At 40.7% G+C, this 27,500-nt stretch overlaps 2 protein-coding genes across 3 annotated transcripts in view; one reads left to right on the forward strand and one right to left on the reverse strand.

Moving 5' to 3' along the window:
• Window positions 1-6,539: 6,539 nt before the first annotated feature.
• On the reverse strand, window positions 6,540-14,721 carry LOC149130203 (uncharacterized). Of its 2 annotated transcripts, none has more exons than XM_089345796.1 (2): window positions 14,434-14,721; window positions 6,540-12,732 (listed from the first exon to the last, which is right to left on the reverse strand). In XM_089345796.1, the coding sequence occupies exons 1-2, from the start codon at window positions 14,499-14,501 to the stop codon at window positions 12,081-12,083; spliced, it is 720 nt and encodes a 239-aa protein (XP_089201922.1). In that variant the 5' UTR covers window positions 14,502-14,721; the 3' UTR covers window positions 6,540-12,080. The 2 variants fall into 2 exon arrangements, with proteins under 2 accessions (XP_089201922.1, XP_089201921.1); XM_089345795.1 differs by having other exon boundaries at window positions 14,347-14,486.
• Window positions 14,722-17,237: 2,516 nt separating this feature from the next.
• LOC106875774 (sarcalumenin) overlaps window positions 17,238-27,500 on the forward strand; it is a 171,646-nt gene continuing 161,383 nt past the window's right edge. Inside the window, exon 1 of the mRNA XM_089345793.1 lies at window positions 17,238-17,445. Coding sequence (XP_089201919.1) covers window positions 17,331-17,445 — 115 coding nt within the window. The 5' untranslated portion in view covers window positions 17,238-17,330. The remainder of the gene's footprint in view (window positions 17,446-27,500) is intronic.

The raw sequence follows: 27,500 nt of genomic DNA on the forward strand, positions 1-27,500 counted from the left end.
GAGTGGTTGGCGTTAGGAAGGGCATCCAGCTGTAGAAACTCTGCCAAATTAGACTGGAGCCTGGTGTTGCCATCCGGTTTCACCAGTCCTCAGTCAAATCGTCCAACCCATGCTAGCATGGAAAGCGGACGTTAAACGATGATGATGATGATGATGATGATATATATATATATATATATATGTATATATATAATATGATAGTATGGTGTTCAACAATACCAGATAAACAGTAACACATTCAATCTAGTTACAATATTTAGAAGCTCACAAGAACCAGAGTTTGTAGCGATAGTAAAGCTAGGTGTGTGTATGTGCCCACGAGACATGGGACAATCTTTAATCTAGCTTCCATTTGATACAAGTAGGAATTTTTTTACTTTTTCACTTTTTTCCAAAATTATTTTCCATCTTACATTTGTTTATATTTTTTCCAAAATTATTTTCCATCTTATATTTGTTTATATTTTTTCTTTCAATTATTTTTCAGTTTAATTTTTTAATATTTTGTTACCTTTGTCGTTTCCAATTTTTTCTAACTTAATTTCTTCTTTAAAGAAATGCTGGCACTGGGTGAAGGTCACTAACGAACCAAGAAAACTTTGGTTCAAAATGGTGGCTGCCATTTTTAACAAATTTTTGTCACGTTTTTCCCAGCAGTATTTTGTTTCTTGTTTACCGTTTCCTCTTTAGTCTTGTTTTACCAAATTTCAAAGAATAAATCTTGCATGTATACATGTATGACTCCAAGAGGGGTGATGTTTGAAATCAATAAATCAATCAAATAGATTTTGGTTCAGTTTTTTTTTCCTTTTGTTTTCTGGTTTTTGCAATTTCTTTTCTTTATTATATCTTTTACTTGTTTCAGTAATCAGACTGTGGTCATGCTGGAGCACCACCTTGAAGAATTTTTACTCAAACGAATCAACTGCAGTACTTTTTTTTTAAGAAAAAGTTGTGGTGAAAGAGTACAGCAGGGTTCGTCACCATCCCCCTGCCGGAGGCTCGTGGAGCTTTTAGGTGCTTTCGCTCAATAAACACCCATAACGCCCGGTCTGGGAATCGAAACCGCTATCCTATGACCACGAGTCCGCTGCCCTAACCATTGGGCCATTGCACTCCACTGTAGAACCCAGAGCAGGGTGAAATCACTTGATCTTACAGTTTCAGTGGCTATAGAAGATGGTTTATGTCTCAATGATATAATTACGAATGCTTTTATGCAGCACGAGTCCATATGTGAGGTTCTTCCAGAGATTAAGATCACTTTCTGGTAATTAATACTGCTTTGGCTGCTATTAATTATTAATACTGCTTCTCTCACTATTACTCTTTTACTCTTTTACTTGTTTCAGTCAGTTGACTGCGGCCATGCTGGAGCACCGCCTTTTTAGTCAAGCAAATCGACCCCAGGACTTATTCTTTTTGGAAGCCTAGTACTTATTCTATCGGTTCTCTTTTTGCCGAACCGCTAAGTTACGGGGACGTAAACACACCAGCATCGGTTGCCAGGCGATGCTTGGGGGGACAAACACAGACACACAAACACATACACACACATACATATGCATATATACATATATACGACAGGCTTCTTTCAGTTTCCGCCTACCAAATCCACTCACAAGGCGTTGGTCGGCCCGAGGCTTATAGTAGGAGACACTTGCCCAAGGTGCCCCGCAGTGGGACTGAACCCCGAACCATGTGGTTCGTAAGCAAGCTACTTACCACACAGCCACTCCTACACCTATTAGTTAAAGCAATTAAGATTTAAGAACATAGGATCACTAAATGATAAAAATATAAGAATGGAAAGTATTTTTTACTGTTCACTGTCTGTCTATCTGTCTGTCTATCTGTCTGCCTCTCTCTCTCTCTCTCTCTCTCTCTCTCTCTCTCTCTCTTTTCTTTCGTACATATCTGCCTGCCTATCTGTCTTACAAGACAGACATTGCTGGCCATTTTATACTTTGAGAGTTACCTCCCTTGAAACGACATAATTTTGAATTATTTCACACCAGCGTGCACACACGCACCACATATATAAACACGTCTGTATGTGTTTCTCTCTCTCTCTCTCTCTCTCTCTCTCTCTCTCTCTCTCTCTCTCTCTCTCTCTCTCTCTCTCTCTCTCTCTCTCTCACTCTCTCTCTCTGTATATATATATATATATATATATATATATTTCGTGTGCAAGATTCTTGATGTGGATACGTGTGTTGAAAGAAATACAATTAAACCTTGGGAGAGGCATTATGCCGGTAATAAACACACGCACACATATGAGCGTGCACACATATGAGCTTGCACACACTCACATGCTCATACCGAACAGTTTCGAAACAACGCCAGATCATACATTCAAAATAAATGGAAGTGGAGAGACAAGTTCCTGAAGAGATTGCAAGAGTGCAATGAAATAATTTAACAAAAAAACTATATAAATTAATAAAGGACTGAACCAGTGCGTGTGTTTATTACCGGCATAATGCCTCTCCCAAGGTTTAATTGTATATACACACACACACACACACACACACACATATACATATATATATATATATATATATATATATATATATATATATATATATATATATATATATATATATATATATATATATATATATATATAATGCTGCTCTTTCTGGCGGTTTAGATGTCCAATTATAGGTATCGCTGTATTTTAAATGAATAAAAATATAGTCTATTGACTAATTTTTTCTTCTCGCTAGACCACTGGTAGTAAATAAAATTTTTTTGCTACCCTGTGATTTATTAATACATATATATACGTGTGTGCGTGTGTGTATTCTTGTTGACACTGTGGCTGAGCACTCCACATACATGTGTACCCTTAACGTAGTTCTCGGGGACATTCAGCGTGACACAGTGTGACAAGGCTGACCCTTTGAATTACAGGCACAACAGAAACAGGAAGTAAGAATGAGAGAAAGTTGTGGTGAAAGAGTACAGCAGGGTTCGCCACCATCCCCTGCCGGAGTCTCGTGGAGCTTTTTTTAGGCGTTTTCGCTCAATAAACACTCACAATGCCCGGTCTAGGAATCGAAAACGCGATCCTATGACCGCGAGTCCGCTGCCCTAACCAATGGGCCATTGCGCCTCCACGGTTAACAGTACAACGGGAGTTATCTCCCCTCCTTTGTTTATTATTGACACAAGCCATGGTTCTGTGTACAGCCGTGGTTTTGTGGCGTAGAAGCTTGCTTCCCAACAACATTGTGCATCAGCAAGGTATATAAGTATATATTTTATGGGATGGTCATTTTTTAATTCTCTGTTTGTCAAATAACTACATGCATTATATGTTCTTCTCTTCAAGCTTTATTTATATCATTCAGTAGTCTTATTATTATAACGTGCTTTCACTTCACTACCGAGTGCAGCTCTGTGTGCCTTGGGTATGTGCTGTGGTGCTCTTATTTTTGCTGTATTGAAAGTGTTTTTATATAGGATGTGTGCGGTGCTTGGTTGTGCTATTTTCTGTATGTTATATGTACTTGTTAGTCCTGGTTAGTGGCGGCTCATGTATAGGCCCGTATATATATATATATATATATATATATATATATATATATATATATATATATATCATCATCATCATCATCGTCGTTTAACGTCTAGGGGCACTGGCAACGATCTCGCTCAAAAATCCTACGAAGGCCAGTCAGGCGGTACTGGCAACGGCCATGCTCAAAATGGTGTATTTTATGTGCCACCCGCACAAGAGCCAGTCCAGGGGCACTGGCAACGATCTCGCTCGAAAATCCTACGAAGGCCAATCAGGCGGTACTGGCAACGGCCATGCTCAAAATGGTGTATTTTATGTGCCACCCGCACAAGAGCCAGTCCAGGGGCACTGGCAACGATCTCGCTCGAAAATCCTACGAAGGCCAGTCAGGCGCTACTGGCAACGGCCACGCTCAAACTAGTGTATTTTATGTGCCACCCGCACAAGAGCCAGTCCAGGGGCACTGGCAACGATCTCGCTCGAAAATCCTACGAAGGTCAGTCAGGCGGTACTGGCAATGGCCACGCTCAAAATGGTGTATTTTATGTGCCTCCCCTACAAGAGCCAATCCAGGGGCACTGGCAACGATCTCGCTCGAAAGTCCTTAGACATGCCGCGGGTACAAGTGCCAGAAAGATGGGCTTCTTCCAGTTTCTGTCTACAAGGCTTTGGTCAGCCTGAGGCTATAGTAGAAGACACTTGCCCAAGGTGTCACACTGTGGGACTGAACCCAGAACCATGTGGTTGGCAAGCAAGCTTCTTACTACACAGCCACGTATATATATACACACACACACACATATATATATATATACATATATAGGTATATACATATATATATGTATATACATATATATACACATATATATATGTATATACACATATATATATCTCAGGTTTCACCAGTCCTCAGTCAAATCGTCCAACCCATGCTATCATGGAAAGCGGACGTTAAACGATGTTGATGATGATGATGATGACACACACACATATATATCAATATCTATATATATATATACAAAGTCTTTGAATTTTTTCCAATAATAATAATAATGTATAAGACTTGAAATGTTTGCCTTGCCTTAATGTTTGTTGTCCTCTTTAACAATTATATATCCACTGCATCGGAAATCTGCAATGGTTTCATAACAACCGTTCCAGCTATAACCTTGGAGTCCTAATAATCCATTACAGCACTTACCTAACGTACCTAATCGTTTAGATTACCTGTGAACTAAACCTCCATACTTTGTATATATGTATATACATATATATATATATTACATAATTGATTAAATTAATGGCTAACTAGCGCAATCGACCTGCTTCTTCCTGTGTTTGTTTCTCCATTCTCCACTTAATTATAATTATAAACTGCGGTTTAAACAATAAATTACCTGCCTCTGGATACCTTCTAACAAAGACGGTACCCACACAAGTAATCTCCAGGAGTGCCTTCGGATTTAACTATCCCTTAGTTGCTTAAACACTTCTAGCCTATCGCTCAAATGGTTAAACAATCCTAACTTATATATATCATCATCGTTTAACGTCTGCTTTCCATGCTAGCATGGGTTGGACGATTTGACTGAGGACTGGTGAACCAGATGGCTACACCAGGCTCCAATCTGATTTGGCAGAGTTTCTACAGCTGGATGCCCTTCCTAATGCCAACTACTCCAAGAATGTAGTGGGTGCTTTTACGTGCCACCGGCACGAAGGCCAGTCAAGGGGTACTGGCAATGGCCATGTTCGAAATGGTGTATTTTACGTGTCACCTGCACAGGAGCCAGTCCATCGGCACTGGCAATAATCTCGCTCGAATGTCTTTTCACGTGCCACTGGCACAAGTGTCAGGAAGGCGACGTTGGTGCTATTTACGTGCTACTGGCATGGAAGTCAGACAGCTGCTCTGGCAACGATCGCACTCAGACGGTGCTCTTAGTGCTCCACTGGTACAGGTGCCATCACGATTATATATATATATATATATATATAAGATTAAAAAAGAAACAAAACCGCAAAATTCAACAAAAACATGAAAAGTTTGACAAAACCATAACACACAAAATTCATAGCTAATTCCTCAACAGTCAATGTCCAAGGGATCATTTTGTAAAATTTTTCATGTTTTTGTTAAATTTTCTGGTTGTTTTCCAAAAACAACTGGCTTAGGGAGACTTTTATATATAATTATCCTCATCATCATTTAGCATCCACTTTTCCATGCTGGCATGGGTCAGATGTAATCGGTTGAAGCAGATTTAGATTGTTCTACAGCTCGATGCCCTTGCTGTTGTTAATCTGCACCTTTTTCCAAGCAAGATAATATTTCCACTATGTCCAGACATGTTTGTGGAGGCGCAATGGCCCAGTGGTTAGGGCAGCAGAGTCATAGGATCGCGGTTTCGATTCCCAGACAGGGCGTTGAGTGTTTATTGAGCGAAATCACCTAAAAGCTCCACAGGGGATGGTGGCGGAACCCTGCTGTACTCTTCCACCACAACTTTCTCTCACTCTTACTTCCTGTTTCTGTTGTGCCTATAATTCAAAGAGGTCAGCCTTGTCACACTCTGTGTCACGCTGAATATACCCCGAGAACTACGTTAAGGGTACATGTGTCTGTGGAGTGCTCAGCCACTTGCACATTAATTTCACAAGCAGGCTGTTCCGTTGATCGGACCAACTGGAACCCTCGACGTCATAAGCGACGGAGTGCCAGTCCAGACATGTTCATGACAAAAGTTTTGAAATTAACGACACTGCTTGTATGACAGTGAGACTCATTTACAGCTATCACATGAAGTGAAGGAGACAAACACACAAACATATATACAACAGGCTTACATGCAGGTTCCACCGACCAAACTGGATGGAATAGTTTTGTTCAGCCCAGGGCTATGGTAGAAGAGGATGCTGTGTAGTGGAACTGAGCCCTAAGGCCATTTTATTTGGATGTAGTCGTTTTAAAATTTCAAAAAACGAAAGATAACACAAACACTTTTCATTGTTTTTTTTTTCTTCAAAAATTTAATTAATAAATTAAAAATTAATAAAAAGGAAAAAAAAAAAAAAAAAATAATTTCAATTGTTGATTGCGTGTGTTTATTTTTTTAAAAATTCAAATATTTTAATTTTGTTTTCTTAAATAGAATTATTTAAACTTAAGGACACTTAACGAAATGGATTAAAAGAGATTAAGGTTCAAAGAATGAGAGAGAATGAAAGAAAGAGAAAAATGAACGAGCAACAATAATAGTCTGAATTTCATTCTTTTTTAATAATGTGTTGAGCGAAAAATTTTTGCAATATTATGTAACTTATTTCTTTTTTTGATCAATTTACAACAAAAGCAGCTTAGAATTCAAAGTGGAGGTCATCATGTTGGACCGTCTGAAGCCATCTTACTGTCAGTTCTTTGATCCCATGACGATATCAGTTCTTTTTTTTTTTTTATTGCCCACAAGGGGCTAAACATAGAGGGGACAAACAAAGGGATTAAGTCGATTATATCGACCCCCAGTGTGTAACTGGTACTTAATTTATCGACCCCGAAAGGATGAAAGGCAAAGTCGACCTCGGTGGAATTTGAACTCAGAACATAAAGACAGACGAAATACCGTTAGGCATTTCGCCCGGTGTGCTAACATTTCTGCCAGCTCACCGCCTATCAGTTCTTGTCCATCATCATCATCGTTTAAGGTCCGCTTTCCATGCTAGCATGGGTTGGACGATTTGACTGAGGACTGGTGAAACCAGTTGGCTACACCAGGCTCCAATCTGATCTGGCAGAGTTTCTACAGCTGGATGCCCTTCCTAACACCAACCACTCTGAGAGTGTATATATATATATATATATATCATCATCATCATCATCGTTTAACGTCCGCTTTCCATGCTAGCATGGGTTGGACGATTTGACTGAGGACTGGTGAAACCGGATGGCAACACCAGCCTCCAATCTGATCTGGCAGAGTTTCTACAGCTGGATGCCCTTCCTAACTCCAACCACTCCGAGAGTGTAGTGGGTGCTTTTACGTGTCACCCGCACGGTACTGGCAATGGCCATGCTCGAATGGTGCTAATAGAAAGTGGGCTCTTTAGCACCAAGGCATTGCAAGGCCTCACACTGCTTGAATGACCTGGAATAAACTGCAGGAATTTGAGGGGATTGAACTGATGCCACACCCACCAAATAGTCCGGACCCAGCACCTCTGGGTTATTACTTGCTCTGATCTATGCCTCGCTTCGTGTGCTCATGACTTTTCAATGAAGGGGTTCATTGCCTCAAAGGACAAGAACTGATATCCTCATGGGGTCAAAGAACTGACAGGAAGGTGCCTTCAGACGGTCCAACACAATGGCCTCTACTTTGAAAGCTGGGGCTGCGTTTGTTGTAAAATGATGAATAAAACAGATAATTTAGCAAAACATTGCAAACCTTTTGACTTAACACAATAAAATGGAGCATCGAAGTGATGCCACACCCAGAAGATAGTCCGGACCTAGCTCCCTCGGATCATCACTTGTTCTGATCCATGGATCACTTCCTGTGCCCCTGACACTTCGGAGGTAGAAGCTTCAGTGAAGGAGTTCTTCCCCTCAAAGAACAAAGAACTAGTATCACCACGGGATCAAAGAACTGACAGAGAAATGGTTTCAGACGGTGCAACACAATGGCCTCTACTTTGAATGCTGGGCTGTTTTTGTCGTAACTTGATGAATAAAACAGTTAAATTACCAAAATAATGCAAAACTTTTGTCTCAGCACAATATTTTGTCTTCTTCAGTTTTTTTTTTTTTTAATGGCTTTTCATTAACTGTTTCCTCTGTAAAGTAATTAACAGTTTATCATTAATGACGATGTAATAATGTGTAGGTAAAAAAAAGTTCCCCTGAGTAGTCATTTTAAAATTTCTTTTTCATTTTTTTTTTAAGGTCCTTCCAGAGGATCAGAATGAATTACTGCAAAGACAGACCTAGGATTAAGGCTGAACGGACCTCAGTCAAATCAGAACCTTCCATCAGTCTGTTTGTCTTTTTCTTTTTTTCCATAATTTTTTTGTACTTTGTTTATGTTTTAATCTTTTACTTTTTTTAATCATTGGACTGTGACCGTGCTGGAGCATAAGCTCGAAGGTTTTAGTCAAACAAAATCGACCTCAAACAGCGCATGACCTTGCGGGTGGAGCCCAGTTAGAATTTCCTTCAGGTTGATTAGCCCACCCCGCTCAAGATGTCCCTAAATAAGGGTTGTTTAAGGATGTTGAACAGAACACCCATGTTTCCAAAGGTGAATTGTCCAACCCCCAAAGAATTCCTCTCAACACATGGCTATGATGCTCCCCCACTACTTCTGCTCATGATCAGAGATGCACATATCGTCAGCCACCAAGGGACATGCTCAACTGGTTAAGGTCAAGCAAATCTGTGGTATTAAGCAGAATATTTGCTGTAGCCCATTTCCAATCAGTTAAGATCAGAAGTCATGAGAGCCATTATTATTATTATTATTATTATTATTATTATTATTGTCCAGTAGTTTTATTTTTATAACGTGCTTTCACTTCACTACCGAGCGCAGCTCTGTGTGCCTTGGGTATGTGCTGTGGTTTGCTGTGATGCTCTTATGGTTACTGTATTGAAAGTGTTTTGCATAGGATGTGTGCAGTGCCCAGTAGTGCAGTTTTCTGTATGTTATATATATACTTGTAAGTCCTGGTGTTTTCGTTATGTATTTGTCTGAATATTTTTTTAATCATACCTAATACGCCTATTATAAGAGGAATTGTTTCTGTTTTTAGACTCCACATTTGAGTCACCTCTATTTCCAGGTCTTTGTATTTTGAAAGTTTCTCCATTTCTATTATTATTATTATTATTATTATTATTATTATTATTATTATTATTATTAAGGTGGCGTGCTGGCAGAATCATTAGTACGCAGGGCATCTGATTTCAACAAATTCCACTGAGGTTGATTCTGTCTTTCATCCTTTCGGTGGAGGGGGTGGGGGGGGTGGGTTTCAATAAATTAAGTACCAGATGCATACTGGGGTCGATGTAATCGAGACTATCACCACCTCCCCTGAAATTTCAGGTCTTGTGCTTATAGTAGAAAGGATTATTATTATTATAATTATTATTAATTTTAATATGTTCCATATGAGTTTGGACCTGAGCCAGTTAAAAAAAAGACTACTTGTCTCCTGAGTATAAGTTAGTTACCGACTAACTGATAGCTTCTGGAATTTTCTACAAATGAAGAGGAAGGGTAGGGGTGAAGAGGAGAGGAACGAATAAGTGGGAAGAGGCAGAAAGAAAGAGAGGGAAGGAGAAAGGGTCACCTGGGATTTTCAGTTTGATACCTACGATGCCTTGCCCTGGAGCAGTGCACTGCCTGGGTCCTCTTTCAGCACAAGGACTTTGATGCTTTGAGTACTCTTAGCGAGTGAACTCTTAATGTGGGGCAAAGAAGCAGGAAATGAGAGAGAGAGAGAGAAGGGAGAAGAGAAAGTGAAGTAGGGTAGGGTGGGGGCCTGAATTTTCTTAAGTATTCCCGTAGGCACTAAACTGCCTAAAATCCCCAATCATTTTTTCCCCCCCGTCTGTTTTCTATGTCCATACAGCTGTCTTCGTCTGGGACGCTTGGCTCAAGTATCTGAGATGCCGCTTGGCTCAAGTATCTGAGATGCCGCTTGGCTCAAGTATCTGAGATGCCTTACCTGCGAGCAGCTCATCATCAGAATATTGCTTCTGTATGAGGATTTCAGATTTTTTCTGACTACCCGATTCTCAACATGGGGTAGAGAAGAGGAAAGAGATACGGAAAAAAAGGAGAGAAAAATAAAAACACAGAGAGCTTTTAGGGATCAGGTAGATTTAGCTTTTCACAGTTCATGGCTTAAATTTTCTTAGGTATTTCCATAGACGCACTACAGCCTAAAATCTCAACCATTTTTCCCTGTCTGATTTTCATGTTCATGTAGCTGTCCTCATCTGGGACGTCTGGCTCAAGTATCTGAGATGCCTTACCTGCGAGCAGCTCATCATCAGAATATTGCTTCTGTATGAGGATTTCAGATTTTTTCTGACTACCCGATTCTCAACATGGGGTAGAGAAGAGGAAAGAGATACGGAAAAAAAGGAGAGAAAAATAAAAACACAGAGAGCTTTTAGGGATCAGATAGATTTAGCTTTTCACAGTTCATGGCTTAAATTTTCTTAGGTATTTCCATAGACGCACTACAGCCTAAAATCTCAACCATTTTTCCCTGTCTGATTTTCATGTTCATGTAGCTGTCCTCATCTGGGACGTCTGGCTCAAGTATTTGAGATGCCTCTCCTGCGAGCAGCACATCATCAGAATATTGCTTTTGTATGAGGATTTCAGATTATTTCTTACTAACCAATTCTTAATATAGGATAAAGAAGAGGAAAAAGGGGAGAGGGATCAGGTAGGTTTACCTATTCACAGTTGCTGCTGTTCTTGGGCCTGGATTTTCTTAAGTAAAACCCCAACCATTTTTTTTCTTTCTGTTTTTCATGTCCATATAGCTGTGTTTCATCTGGGACATTTGGTTCAAATATTTGCAATGCTTCTGTGAGCAGCACATCATTAGAGTACTGCTTTCGTAAGAGGACCTTAGATTATTTCTTACTGATTCTCAATAAGGGGTAAAGAAGAGAAGACAGATACAGAAAAAGAGGAGAGAGAGAGAGAGAAAAAAAAAACAGACAGGCTTTTGGGGTCAGGTAGGTAAGTTTACCTTTTCACAGTCACGACTCTTCTTGGGTTTCCTTTAGCATTTCCATAGAGGCACAGAACTGCCCAGAATCCCAATAATTTTTTTGCTGTCTGTTTTCCATGTTCATATAGCTGTCCTCATCTGGGACATTTGGTTCAAATACTTGCAGGGCTTCTGTGAGCAGCACATGATCAGAGTACTGCTTTGGTAGGAGGACTTCAGGTTCCGATTACATTTTTACTAGTTGATTCTCAATATGGGGTAAAGAAGGAAGAGACAAACAGAAGAAAAAGGGTAAATACACAGAGTTTTGTGAGGTCAGGTATGTCTACTTTTACACAGTCCATGGCTGTTCTTGGACTTGAGTTTTCGTATAAGCATTAAACTGCCCAAAACCTAAATCATTTTCTTGTTTTCCATGTTCCATATGGCTGTCCTCATCTGGGACATTTGGTTCAAATACTTGTGATGCCCCTCCCTGGAGCAGAATATTGCTTTGGTATGAGGACTTCAGGCCCTGATTACATTTTCACTAGTTTATTCTCAATATGGGGGTAAAGAAGAGAAAATAGACAGAAGAAAAAGGGGAGAACTGTCCTCATCTGGGACATTTGGTTCAAATACTTGTGATGCCCTTCCTTGGAGCAGCACATTATCAAAGTAGTGCTTTGGTATGAGGACTTTACCAGTTGATTCTCAATATGGGGTAAAGAAGGAAGAGACAAAAAAAAAAGAAAAAGGGGGGGAGAGAGAAGGGTGCAGAGAACAAAAACAGAGAGCTGTTAGGGGGTTTGGTATGCTTCTACCTTTTCACAGTCCACGGCCGTTCCTGGGCCTGTATTTTATTAAGCATCACCATAGCCTTTTTGGGAGGAACTAGACCTTCCGAGACTCCAGATCGCTTCTTTCGCCGGTTATTCATATTCATATAATCATCCTCGTCGGGACCGTTTGGATTCAAAACCTGCGACACCTGACCCTTGACCAGTACATCACCTGAATACTGTTTCGGCACGGGAACTTCGGCGTTAGCGTTCTGGTTGCCCTTCACCAAAGGGCTCTCTATATGGTTATCGATGTCGTGTGAGAACTTGCAGTTCTTGCTGAATCTGCATTTCCCTTGCCGGAACTTCCAGCAGATCTGTTTCTTGGACGTTGAACTCTTGGGTTTTTCGGTCATCTTCACGTGTTGCTCCAGAATGAAGTCCTTCCGTGTTTGTTCCTCTTTGAACGGATTCGAGAAGACCAAGTGGGAACCGCTGGCTGGTTTTGATTCCAGGTACGGAGTCGGGAGGTTCGAGTTTGAGCTGAAAGGGTTCGGCAGTTGTTCGTCCTGTGAATTCTCCGAACTCCGAATTTGCGACTGGTTCCGGTTGGACTTCTGGATTTCGTTTTCTTCCGAACTAGATTCTTCTTCGTTTGTAACCAGCAAATTCTTCCCTTGATTTTCGTCGCTACAAAAAAAAAATAAAGAAAAGAAAAAGAAAAAAATCCATATAAAACAATAAGAAAAAATACAAAAAGGAGTAACTAACAAGTAAAAACAAGAGAGGCAAGAGAGATAATTCTAAAAAAGTTCAGTTAAAATATGTTTGCTTCCCAACCACATGGTTCTGGGTTCAGTCTCACTGTGTGGCATCTTCGCAAATGTTTTCTACTATAGCCTTGAGCTGACCAAAGCCTTATTTTCCTAACACTAGCTGAATGATAACTAAGTTATTTTACTAAATTCTTTGTCATTTTAAAAATCAACTGAAAGAAACACAGAGCATCTCAACAGAAATCCCCCTCTCTTTCTCTTTCAGAGAGAGGCACAAGCACATACACAGACGTATACACATGCGGCAGTAACTTCCGCCTACCAAATTCAATCACAAGGCTTCGGTCAGCCCGGGGTTATAGCAGAAGACACTTGCCCAAGGTGCCACGCGGTGGGACTGAACCCGAAACCATGCAGCTGGGAAGCAAGCTTCCTAACCACACAGCCATGCCCGATAATGATGAAAAACAATGGAAAATGATGCTGACAAGAGCGGACAAGATGGTCTTTAACATCAACTTCTGAGTGCATTGAGTATGAAGCCTAATCAAAAAAGTGATCAAGACTGTTGCTATGGTAACAGAGTTAAAGTACGAAGAGTGAAGCCACTTAACGTAGTTCTCGGGGGAGATTCAGCGTGACACAGAGTGACAAGGCTGACCCTTTGAATTACAGGCACAACAGAGACAGGAAGTAAGAATGAGAGAAAGTTGTAGTGAAAGAGTACAGCAGGGTTCGCCACCAGCATCCCCTGCCGGTAAGCCTCGTGGAGCTTTTAGGTGTTTTCGCTCAGTAAACACTCACAACGCCCGGTCTGGGAATCGAAACCGCGATCCTATGACCACGAGTCCGCTGCCCTAACCACTGGGCCATTGCGCCTCCACTCCAGAGATTATACATATTATCCTACCGTCTCGTTTTTGCTCTACCCCTACCTAGTTCTCCTGCTATGTCGTGTCAGTTTGAAGAATCCGTCTTGTGGTTCTTTCCTGCACCATTCTAGCCACATGTCCGCAGTACTGGAGTTTCTCGCAACCTCTCCGTGCAGAGAAGCAGCGGCACTACGCAAACATGTCGACTATATCGTTACTTCATCAGAGAAGTCGGCGAAAAAAAAAAAAAAGCCTATCTCGTCATCTTCAATTCGGTTTTCGTGCCCTTCATCACCTCTGATCAGGTGTCGAACGTAAAAGACATAATTCCTACAGAAACCGAGTGAAGTTAGAAAACCAAGGGGGTTACTGTCCCTTCCGTGGAACCAAACTAATAATTAATATAATAATTATCATTTTTAATTTAGGTAGAAAAATCAGTAATTTTTAAAGGGGGAGGAACTTTTAGTTGAGGCAATCGATCCTAGCGATTTGATAAATACTTCATTTTATTGACTCTGAACGAATGCAATGCAAAGTTGACCTCAGAACGTAAACATTCGGAGGAACACGCAGAGGCCACTCGTCGACATTCAGGAAGTGAGGGATAAGATCAAATTTAGGGTTTAAAACAGAAAAATGATTCATTAACAAACATTAACAGTCGAAACGGTTTCCATATTTCAAGAGGCGGCATCTGTGGTGTCGGGTTGTAAAGGCAAGCTAAAGACATCGAGGGTTACCTGTTACGTGGATCGGATTCGAACTCGTCATCGCTACTTCCACTGTAGTCAGCCACTAGGGAAGCCATGTTGAATTAAAAACATTACGACTTCCGTCTGTTTCGCACTGAAGACGGAACCAATGCCTGTCTCCCAACTGATTGGATAATATTTATTTACTTCTCGTTCTGTCTAAATTTACATGTACTTCGTTATTTAAAAAACAAAATAATTAGCAGCCAGAGAAACGGAAACAAGAGCTTATGTATATACTCTTACATCTCTCTCTCTCTCTCTCCCTCTCTCTCTCTCTCTATCTATCTACGTATCAACCTTTCTTTCTCTTCACACACACACACACACACACACACACATGTTGAATGAAGAGGAAACTATTTTCTTGTCAACTCATTGGCTAAAAGTATTATGCCCTGTTCGGCACATTTTTAATTATTTCAATAAATCTGGGAAATTCGAATTTTTTTTTTTTGAAAACTCGATTATAATCAATAATTATATATGAACTTTATACTTTAATATGAAAAATAAAAATATATAGAACCGGTTTTAAAAAAATATCCCACTACTTTAAACCGGACATACAGTTCTGATCAGAAAGAGGTTCGGATGGAGAATTATGTCTTGGAGGATTGGAAATCTTGCTGAGAAAGAATGGTTTTTTGGCATTTGGCTATCCGCCCGTTGGATAATGTTTGTTATCCTTTCCAGCCTCCTATTTCCATTTTCTTTAATAAATTAAACAGAGAGAGAGACGGGTAGATAAAAAGATACATAGAGGCATCGAAAGGGTGAGTGTGAAAGAGATGAAGGTACTAATATAGAGAGAGGTAAGTATGTAGAGAGGGATAGACTTAGAAAGAAGATGTGTAAAAGGGAGAAAGGCAGAGTGGGAATTTAAGAAGAGAGAAATAGAGGAAGAGTAAGAGGTAATGTGTGAGAAAGTATGAAAAGAAGAGGGGGGGGAAAGAGAATAGATATAAACATGGATCGAAGGAGAGAGGAAAGGGAAAATAGAGACTAGCATTAGATAGAAAGAAAGAATGAGAATGTCAAATAGAGGGAGAGTAAAAAATGATATAGACACACATAGAGAGAGTGGGGGAACGTAGGTAGAAGTGAGAGAGAGATGGAATACTAGAAAGAGGGAGGGAAGGGGAGAGAGAGAAAAGATTCACGTAGCAGAAAGAGAGAAAGAGGGAAGTGGGGGGTTAAAGAAAGAAATACGCATTTATATAAAACAGAGGTGGAGGAGGAGAAGGCACAGTGTTATGATAAACAGAGTGAGAGGAGAGAAGCACATATCTACAAACGTTGGAGAGGAGGAGGCGAGAGAAACCAGTTAGAGGGTTAGAGTGAGAGGAGAAAGAAACTGAGAGTCACATGAACGCATAACAGAGAGGGAGAGGGTAAGGGAGGTAAATAGCTAAAATAGAGAAGGGGAGGAGAGACAGAAATAGTTAATTGCAGTAGAGAGGGAAGGCATGAGAAAATTTACTAGAACTGATAGAGAGGGGACAGAGAGAGAGAGAGAAGGAAAAGGAAGGAATATATAGACACAGCTGATAGATGAGGGTAGTAGAGAGAGGAAAATTACGCTTAGGTAAAAGAGATACAAAGGGGGCGTGGAGAGAAAGTAGATACAACTAATAGAGGGGGAAAGAAAGAGAAAGAGAGAAATACAAATAATTACAACGGATAGAGAAGGGGAGGAGGAAGAGAAATACACCTTAGCACAGCAGATAAAAAGGGGGAGTAGATACAACTATTAGCGAGGGGGAAAGAAAGAGGGAGACGAGAGAAAGAAGTGCAGATAGATATGAAGTGGGGGGGAAGAGAAAGAACCATACTTGGATTCAAGGGTCTAAGAAGGAGGGAAAGGGAGTCAGTAAGTATATACCAAGTAAGAAAGGGGGGAGATGTAAGCGTAGATGAATGAGAGAGAGGAGATAGAGTGAGTGAAATGAAAGAGGTGGGGTGTGAGTGTGTAACAGAGTAAGAATGAGTAAGAAACAGCATGAGAGGAAGTCTTAGAAAGGGTATTAGCGGAGGGGGAGTGAGAAGAGGAAGTAGGAGAAAGCGTCAGAGTGAATGACTGAGAATGGAAAGTAATATAGGAAGGAGGAAAGGGAGATATTGAAAGTGTAGAAGCTAGTAAGAGAGGGAGAAGTAATTGCGAGTTAGAGAAGGGGAGGAACGGAAAGTGGTTAGCAAGTAAGAGAGGTGAAGTGGGTGAAAGCGTAATAGCAAGTGAGAGAGGAAAAGAGGGAGGGATTGAAAAGGTTATAATAAGTAGAAGAGGTTGTATTAGCAAGGAAGGGAGGTTAAATGGGTGAAAGAGTAATAGCGAGTTATGAAAGAAAGCGTAAGAGTATGTGATAGAGGGAAAGAGAGAGAGAGTGAATGCGTGAAAGAGTAATAGTGAGTGAGAGAAGGGGAGGAACTGAAAGTGTATTAGCGAGCAAGAGAGGGGAAGTGGGTGAAAGAGTAATAGCGAGTTAGAGAAGGAAGAGGGAGTGATGAAAGAAAGCGTAAGAGCATGTGATAGAGGGAAGGAGGGAGGGAGTGAAAGGGTTATAGCGAGTGAGAGAAAGGGAGAAACTGAAAGTGTATTAGCGAGGAAGAGAGGTGAAGTGGGTGAAAGAGTAATAGCGAGTCAGAGAAGGAAGAGGAAGTGAAAGAAAGCGTAAGAGCATGTGATAGAGGGAAAGAGGGAGGGAGTGAATGAGTGAAAGGGTAATAGCGAGTGAGAGAAGGAAAAGGAACTGAAAGTGTATTAGCGAGGAAGAGAGGTGAAGTAGGTGAAAGAGTAATAGCGAACGAGAGAGTGGGGGAGAAGAACCGTGTGTAATGTCGTATGTGATATTAACAGCAGCAGCAGCAGCAGCAAGTATCTAGTTATGTCGGGCAAGATTAATACGAGAAATTCTGGCAATGTCGCCAATATTACAAGCCAGACGGTGAACGAGAATATCCTGAAAGAATGTCACAGATTATATACGAAGCCTGAGAATGGTAAAGTCCTTCTTTCTCTAGATATTTATACGTATATGTATATATATATAAATATATACAACGGCTTGTGTATACAAAGGCGTGTATATGTGTGTGCGTGTGATCGAATGCAGATAGAGGTATGTGTATATGTGTGTATGTCTAACTTTCAGCTACCGGTTCCGTCCTTTGAGGTATATATGTCAATGGAAATAGGGGATACGATCAGGGGACAGGGTACAAGGCATAGATCTAGGCTCCTGTTAAAAAAAAAACAATAATCTATCTTTAATTATTAATTAATATTAGAAACTCTGGTTGTTATAAACGTGTACTTTTTGATCGCATTATTCATCCTTTCTCCCTTTCTGTCTCCTGATCTTTTTTGAAGAAAACCCGCCCCACAATCGGCATTACACATTTTAAAACTGTCATCGATGTCTCTGTGGCAAAGAAATAATAATAATAATAATAATAATAAGGATCCTTTTTAATTTTGGTGCAAAGCCTGAAATTTTGAGTAGAGTGGGGGGTGCAGATCGATTACATCGCCCCGATCGCTCGACTGGTACTTTATTTTGTCGACCCGGAAAGGACGAAAGGGACAAAATCGTCCTCGGCAGACTTTGAACTCAGAACGTTTAAGAATCGTAAGAAATGCTGTTCAGCAATTTGTTCGACAAACATGGCCAGTAGTTTTTTTGTTTTTTTTTTTGATTTTAGGAGGAAGGGGTTTTACTCTTACATCGACTGTAGCACTTGGCTGGTATCTTGTTTTATCGACCCTGGAGGGATTGGAAGGCCGAGTTGACCTCGGCGGAATTTGATCTTCGGTCGTAAAGATGGCTAAAATACTGGCTTAGCATTTTTGTCCAGATTTCTCATCAGTTTGATAAATAATAATAATAATAATAATAACAACAATAATAATGATGATGATCCTTTCTACTAAAGGCATAGGGCCTGAAATTTTGGGGAGCGGGGTAAGTCTATTATACTGACCCCAACCTCCAACCGTACTCAACTAGTGCTTATTTTAATCAATGCCCAAAAGATGAAAGGCAAAGTCGGCCTCAACAGAATCTGAATTCAGAACGTAAAGATGGATGAAATGCTGTTAAGCATTTCACCTAGCGTGCTCTCAAGTCTACCACTTCACCGACTTAATAATAATAATAATAATAATAATAATAATAATAATAATAATAATAATAATAAAAGGTCGATAAATATGGACACCTGATATTTGATATCTCTAAGATGTGGCAGCTATGAGAGTCAAGCATAAAGGTTATTACTATTGCCATTGGAACATTGGGTTCATTGCTACCAAATCTGAAAAAAACATCTGGAAACCTTAGAGGTACCCTACAATCTAGATGTATTGCAAAAGTTGGCAGGCGCAGGAGTGGCTGTGTGGTAAGTAGCTCGCTTACCAACCACACGGTTCCGGATTCATTCCCACTGCGTGGCACCTTGGGCAAGCGTCTTCTACTATAGCCTCGGGCAGACCAAAGCCCTGTGAGTGGATTTGGTAGACGGAAACTGAAAGAAGCCTGTCGTATGTCTGTGTTTGTGTGTCTGTGTTTGTCCCCCCAACATCGCTTGACAACCGATGCTGGTGTGTTTACATCCCCGTAACTTAGTGGTTCGGCAAAAGAGATCGATAGAATAAGTCCTGGGGTCGTTTTTATTCGACTAAAAAGGTGGTGCCCCAGCATGGCCGCAGTCAAATGACTGAAACAAGTAAAAGAGTAAAGAGTATTATTTGGAACTGCACGCATATTGCGTAAAGTACTGCCTGTCTGAGGTCCTTGTTATTACTTGACAAACAGTACAAACTCCTGGTAGACACAGTATCTTCAATCTACAACCTCACGATATTGTATACTGTGCGATGTCTATAATAATAATAATAATAATGATAGATAGATAGTTAGCAAGGTGGGACACACATAAGAAAGAAGAAAGCAAAGGACCACTGATGAGGTCACAGAAGTGTGACGAAAGAACTCTGGCCGAAATAGGATTAACGTAATGTAATGTAATATAAAGCTGAAGCAAATTAACACCAAATATACAGTGCGTGTGTTTTTATTGGCTAAACTGGCAATATGACCGTCCCCAAGTACAACAACATCTGTTTTAACACACGATTTCACATCAAAAATCTTGCAAAACAAATATATAAACGGAATAATAATAATCCTTTCTATTATAGGCACAAGGCCTGAAGTTTTGGGGGGAGAGGACTAGTTGATTACATCAACCCCAGAATTTGACTGGTACTTAATTTATCAACCTCGAAAGGATGAAAGGCAAAGTCGACCTTGGCAGAATTTGAACTCAGAACGTAGCAACAGATCAAATACCGCTAAGCATTTTGCCTGGTGTGCTAATGATTCTGCCAGTTCACCACCTTCAATAATAGTAATAATAACAATAGTAATCCTTTCTATTATAGGCACAAAGCCTCTATGTGTGTGTGTGTATGTGCAATGGCAGTGGGATGGTGTTATCATGTACGTTGTTTTGTCTTGGTATAAAAGATGGCCTACAGCAAATATTCTGCTCAATACCACAGATTTGCTAATGCCCTGATGCAGTACCAGGCAATGGCTCTCATGGCTTCTGATCTTAACTGATTGGAAGTGTTATCATGTACATTGTTTTGTCTTGGCATAAAAGATGGCCTACAGCAAATATTCTGCTCAATACCACAGATTTACTTGTCAGTTGTTTGACCTTAACCAGTTGAGCATGTCCCTTACTGGCTGACGATATGTGCATCTCTGATCAGGAGCAGAAGTAGTTGGGGAGCATCCTAGCCATGTGTTGAGAGGAATTCTTTGGGGTTTGGATAATTCACCTTTGGAAACATGGGTGTTTTGCTCAACATCCTTAAACGAACCTTATTCAGGGACCTTTTGAGTGGGATGGGCTACTCGACCTGAAGAAAATTCTAACTGGGCCCCACCTGCAAGGTCATGTGCTGTTTATTTTGATATGGGATCACCATGTTGCGCATATATGGTTGTGATGCATGTGCCTGGTGTACCCTTATCAGACGGGTAGTCATGATGGGTATACTGGGCTTCGTATATTTGTACCCCAGTGTCACTTTGATGGCATGCATTGCTCTCTCACTCAATAACGATAATAGTGTTAAATTTTGACTGAGGGTCAACAGTTTCTGATGGGAGGGTGAAGTTGATCACATTGACCCTGGAAGGATGAAAAGTAAAGTCGACCTCAGTGGAATTTGAACTCGGAACGTAAAGGAGCCAGAAGAAATGCTGCTGAGCATTTTGTTTGATGTGCTAACGATTCAAGTAACGATGCCAGTGATTATTATGCAGTATTCGTTTCTGCTCTCTGCCAAGGTCAACAACTTTACCTTTCAATCTGAACAGGTTCGTTGTTATTGACTATGGAAGATGGTGCGACTATGTTCCATAGTTACTCTCTGCGTTTGTCCCCACACACCATTGCTTAACAACCGATGCTGGTGTGTTTACATTCCTGTAACTTAGCGGTTCAGCAAAAGGGACTGATAGGATAAGTACTAGGCTTACAAAGAGTAAGTCCTGGGATCGATTTCTTCAATTGGAACCCCTTGAGGTGGTGATCCAGCAGGGCTACAGTCAGTCAAACGACTGAAACAATTAAAAAAAAAACAAAAGAATTAAATTATAAACCTCTTCCCCTCATCTTTTACATAATTCCCCAGCCCCACAAATTATAAACTGTCCTTGTAACGTCCCCCTTTATTTCATACCAGCTCATTGCCTTAATAATATTCACCATTATCATCATCAGATGTCTATTTTCCATGCTAGCATGGGTTGGACGGCTTGATAAGAACTGGCAAGGCCAGGGGTCGCACCATATTCCATAGTCTGTTTTGGTTTGGTTTCTGTGGCCACCAGGGGTCGACTTTGCCTTTCATCCTTTCAGGGTTGTTAAAATAAGTACCAGTCGAGCACTGGGTTCGATATAACCAACAGATCTCCCCCCCCCCCTAAAACTTCAGGCCTTTTGCCCTTAGTAGAAAGCATTATGAGGGTGGCCAGCTGGTAGAATCGTTAACATGTCGGACAGAATTTTTTATGGCATTTCTTGAACTTCTGACATACGTGCAATCATGGCTGTGCGGTTGGAGGTTTGCTTTGCATCCACGTGGTTCTGGTTTCAATCCCACTGTTCAGCACCTTGATCGAGTGTCATCTGCTGTCACGTCTGGCTGGCCAAAGCCTTGCAAGGATTCTGAAGAGAGAAACTGAAATGAATCCGTCAGACTGAGATATCTGGTGCCTTCCTGTACTCAAGAAGGCCCCGTCCTCCACAGCAGAAGTGTTAAGGTCACTTCTCGTGCTGAAGAGGATTGACCTGCGAAAGCCCTGTGCTAGCACCGTGTAATAGCACAAAGGCCAATTCCATGTAAAAGGCACTCAGCTGGGTGTTTGGTGTTAGGAAGGGCATTCAGCTATAGAAACCAAGCCAAATCAGACTGGAGCCTAATGCAGTTCTCCTGCTTGCTAGCTTTGGTCAAACTGTCCAACCCATGCCAGCATGGACAACACCTGTTAAATGATGATGATGATGAGGAGGAGGAGGATTTATATATAATAGACAGAGTGGTTGGCGTTAGGAAGGGCATCCAGCTGTAGAAACTCTGCCAAATCAGATTGGAGCCTGGTGTAGCCATCTGGTTTCACCAGTCCTCAGTCAAATCGTCCAACCCATGCTAGCATGGGAAGCGGACGTTAAATGACGACGACGAGACAGTGTTGTTGTTTGTTCCTTCTCGAACTATGCCTGGCTCATAAGGGTTGGTTTCTCGGTTTCATTGGCAAATAGGTTCCCCACCTGGATAGGACGCTGACCCTTCGCAGGTGAGCTACTAGATGTAGGACGAAAGAGTGAAAGAAAGTTGTGGCAAAAAATGGACAGAAGTTCGCTATTACTTTCTGCCAGAGTCACGTGGAGCTCAGGTGTTTCGCTCATAAGCACACACATCACCTGGTTTGAGATTCAAACCGGTGATCCCTTGATCACGAGTGCTGGTGCAACCCTCTAGGCCATGTGCCTCCAATAGACAGTACACACTGTAAAATGGTTGGTGTTAGGAAGGGCCTCCAGCTATAGAAACCAAGCCAAATCAGACTGGAGCCTGGTGTAGCTCTCCAGCCTTACCAGCTTTGGTCAAACTGTCCAACCCATGCCAGCATGGACAACACATGCTAAATGATGACGATGATTTGTTGTGGTTTATATCCCCAGGTCAGGCTTGTAATCAAAGTCGTTCCAGCTATGGCCATCCTGTATTCAGGTACAGTGTATCTAGGACTACATTATCTAATGTGTCCCACCTTATTGTTTAGCCCCAGCTCACTCTAGATCCAGTTAGACTAATGATCAAAGATGTTCCAGATATGGTCTTTTATTCAAACATAGTGTATCTAGGACTACATTATCTAATGTGTCCCACCTTATTGTTTAGCCCCAGCTCACTCTAGATCCAGTTAGACTAATGATCAAAGATGTTCCAGATATGGTCTTTTATTCAAACATAGTGTATCTAGGACTACATTATCTAATGTGTCCTTCCTTGTTCTTGTTGTTTAACCCCAGGTCAGTCCTGATCCAGCAGACCTATGATCAAAGATGTTCCAAATGTGACCATCCTGTCTTTTATTCCGCCATAGTGTATCTAGGACTACATTATCTAATGTGTCCTTCCTTGTTCTTGTTGTTTAGCCCCAGGTCAGCCTCATCCAGGCAGACCTATGATCAAAGATGTTCCAACCGTGACCATCTTGTCTTTTATTCAAACATAGTGTATCTAGGACTACATTATCTAATGTGTCCTTCCTTGTTGCTGTTTAACCCCAGGTTAATCCTGATCCAGGCAGACCTATGATCAAAAATGTTCCCAGCTGTGACCATCCTGTCTTTTATTCCGGCATAGTGTATCTAGGACTACATTATTTTATGTGACGTTCCTTGTTCTTGTTGTTTAGCCCCAGGTCAGCCTCATCCAGGCAGACCTATGATCAAAGATGTTCCAGCTGTGACCATCCTGTCTTTTATTCAGGCATAGTGTATCTAGGACTACATTATCTAATGTGTCCTTCCTTGTTGTTTAGCCCCAGGTCACTCTAGATCCAGTTAGACCAATGATCAAAGATGTCCCTGCTATGGTCTTTTATTCGGACATTGTGTATCTAGGACTACATTATCTAATGTGTCTTTCCTTGTTTAGCCCTAGGTCTGTCCTGATCCAGCTGACCTATGATCAAAGATGTTCCAGCTATGACCATCCTGTCTTTTATCCAGACATAGTGTATCTAGGATTACATAATCTAATGTGTCCTTCCTTGTTGTTTAGCCCCAGGTCAGTCCTAATACAACGATCCAACGGACCAATGATGAAAGCTGATCCCTCTGTAACCATCCTGTCTTTCATTCAGACATAGTGTATCTAGGATTACATTATCTGACGTGTCAATCCTTGTGGTTGTTGCTTAACCCCCATGTCCAGCAGATCAATGATCAGAAGTATTTACAGCTGTGACCATCCCATCTGTTATTCAGATGTGTGGGTGTATGTTTCTAAGTAAATAATTCACAATCACTGCAATTTAGGTACAAATGGATCGACAAGAAACCCCCCCAAAATACACACACACACACACACACACACACACACACACACACACACACACACACACACACACACACACACACACACACACACACACACACACACACAACACTGGATCGATAGGACCACTTTCATGAGGTATGATCCCTGCAAATTGCCATTTGTCTCTTCAGAGCCCAAATCAACTTGTGACCTCTTTCACGCAACTATACACATCGAATCACCTGGTCTCGGAGGAAGGACATTGGGTACAGTTCATGAGACTTCAGACATCTCACGTGCTTCACACACACACACACACACACACACACACACACCTCTTATCTTTTACATGTGACCATCACCTATAAGGCTTTTTAGTAAAACAATTTAACCCCAGGACTTATTTTTTCTTCTTAAGTCTGGGTGCATATTCTATCAGTTTCTTTTGCTGTGCTGCTAAGTCAATCACAGGAACATAAACACACCAACACTGGTTGTCAAGCAGTGGTGGTGGTGGGGGGGGGACAGACGCAAACACAAACACACACACATACACTAGGCTGGTTTCTTTCAGTTTTCGTCTACCAAATCCACTCACAAGGCTTTGGTCGGCCTGAGGCTATAGTAGAAGACACTTGCTCAAGGTGCCATGCAGTGGGACTGAACCCGGAACCATGTGGTTTGGTAAGCAAGCTACATACTACACAGCCACTCCTATATATACATATATATATAGACGATACAAAGAAGACACGGACAATGACCTGTCCGTGTTTTCTTTCTATCGTCTATCTGTATGTTTTGTCCCTTTCTTGTATCACCTAACTGTCTGGATGTTTTGCATTCTTGTCCCATTTTGTATTATGTATACATATATATATATATATATATATATATATATATATATAGGCGCAGGAGTGGCTATGTGGTAAGTAACTTGCTTACCAACCACATGGTTCTGGGTTCAGTCCCAATGCATGGCACCTTGGGTAAGTGTCTTCTACTATAGCCTCAGGCCGACCAAAGCCTTGTGAGTGGATTTGGTAGACGGAAACTGAAAGAAGCCTGTCGTATATATGTATATATATGTATGTCTGTGTATATGTTTGCGTGTCTGTGTTTGTCCCCCGAAAATCGCTTGACAACCGATGCTGGTGTGTTTACGTCCCCGTAACTTAGCGGTTCGGCAAAAGAGATCGATAGAATAAGTACTAGGCTTCCAAAGAATAAGTCCTGGGGGTCGATTTGCTCGACTAAAGGTGGTGCTCCAGCATGGCCACAGTCAAATGACTGAAACAAGTAAAAAAAGAGTATATATATATATAAATAAATAGTTTTAGGGAAAAGAACCAAGTTTCATGAAGTCATCGATGAAAATCCAGTCACATATAGAAAAATTAATAATTCATCAATGAGTTCATGAACCTTGGTTCTTTTCCCTAAAACTATATATTTATTTCGTATGTGTATTTTGTGTGCAAGATTCTTGATGTGGATACGTGTGTTGAAAGAAATACAATTAAACCTTGGGAGAGGCATTATGCCGGTAATAAACACACGCACTTTATTAATATAAATTAATAAAGGACTGAACCAGTGCGTGTGTTTATTACCGACATAATGCCTCTCCCAGAGTTTAATTGTATATATTTATTTATACGTGAGAGAGTTAGGGGTTGGGGGTTCAACCCACTAAGGGATAGTATCTATCCAGTATACTGCTGGGAGGGTACCCAATTATTGCTACACTAGTGCTATCCTAGGTGCAATCAATGGGAGCGGGTAAAAGTGGAGGTTTTACCCAAAATTTATGTAACAATTAGAAAATGGAGGATAATATATTTTACTCTGTAAAGTTCAATTTAATTTTAATTTTTTATAAATTGATTTTAATTGAGTTTTTACCTGTAATTTTGGATTTTGTCTCTAATATTATTATACATATATATATATCTATACACATGTATATATATACACACACACACACACACACACACACACACATATATATATAAGGATGAGCATATTAAAAGGGGGTCTGTGGGATAACTCATCTAGCTAAAAGGGCTGGGAACGACTGTGAAAATGTTGGGAATGACTACTGGTATAGAGTAATCCATCATCGTAATATGAAATGTTTTTTTTATTATAAGTGAACATAAAACAAACACTAATATATGTATATACACATACACACATGCATATATACAACTTAGATGTATACACTCAGGTTTCATAAGTATGTACATGTGGTTGTGTGTATGTGTATACACATACGGGGGCCCAGTCGCTGTCTACATCCAAAGTCTCTCTCTCTCGTATCAGATTATCTCCATATGTTCTGTGTGTATTTATATATTTGGGTCAGTATGTCTTGTAGATTTAATTAGTTTTTGCTTCCAGTGGCAGAGGAGCTGAATGCTGTGTACGTGTGTGTGTTTGTATATTTGTATATGTATATATATATATATGTATGTATGTGTGTGTGTGTGTGTATATATATATATATATATATATATATGGGCGCAGGAGTGGCTGTGTGGTAAGTAGCTTGCTTACCAACCACATGGTTCCGGGTTCAGTCCCACTGCGTGGCACCTTGGACAACTGTCTTCTGCTATAGCCTCGGGCCGACCAAAGCCTCGTGAGTAGATTTGGTAGATGGAAACTGAAAGAAGCCCGTTGTATATATATATATATATATATATATATATATGTGGGAGAATATACAAAAAATAACAACAGACGAGGACAGGTGGTGTAAATAACAAAAGTATATATTAGTATGACGCTCGGGAATACGGAAAGTCTTTGACGTTTCGAGCTACGCTCTTCAACAGAAAGAATACGGAGACAAGGAGAAAAACACGGAGAAAAAAAAATTGGGAGAAAAAAAAAATTGGGAGAAAAAAAATTGAATAGTGTTCAGTCAACGGTCAATCATAATAATGGCCGATCATAACAATGACTGACCGGAAGTTAGAAATATATGTATGTATGTGTGTGTGTGTGTATATATATATATATATATATGGGCGCAGGAGTGGCTGTGTGGTAAGTAGCTTGCTTACCAACCACATGGTTCCGGGTTCAGTCCCACTGCGTGGCACCTTGGACAACTGTCTTCTGCTATAGCCTCGGGCCGACCAAAGCCTCGTGAGTAGATTTGGTAGATGGAAACTGAAAGAAGCCCGTTGTATATATATATATATATATATATATATATGTGGGAGAATATACAAAAAATAACAACAGACGAGGACAGGTGGTGTAAATAACAAAAGTATATATTAGTATGACGCTCGGGAATACGGAAAGTCTTTGACGTTTCGAGCTACGCTCTTCAACAGAAAGAATACGGAGACAAGGAGAAAAACACGGAGAAAAAAAAATTGGGAGAAAAAAAATTGAATAGTGTTCAGTCAAC

The sequence above is a fragment of the Octopus bimaculoides genome, chromosome 30 (genome assembly GCF_046866305.1).
Source record: "Octopus bimaculoides isolate indiv1 chromosome 30, ASM4686630v1, whole genome shotgun sequence".
Taxonomy (NCBI): domain Eukaryota; kingdom Metazoa; phylum Mollusca; class Cephalopoda; order Octopoda; family Octopodidae; genus Octopus; species Octopus bimaculoides.

Coding starts and splice junctions, on each gene's coding strand:
- LOC149130203 (XM_089345795.1), bottom strand. CDS start 14,423: ATGTCTTTAGCTTGCCTTTACAACCCGACACCACAGATGCCGCCTCTT. Junction 12,733..14,346: donor AAACCGTTTCGACTGTTAAT/GTTTGTTAATGA, acceptor TTTTTTTTGTAG/CGACGAAAATCAAGGGAAGA.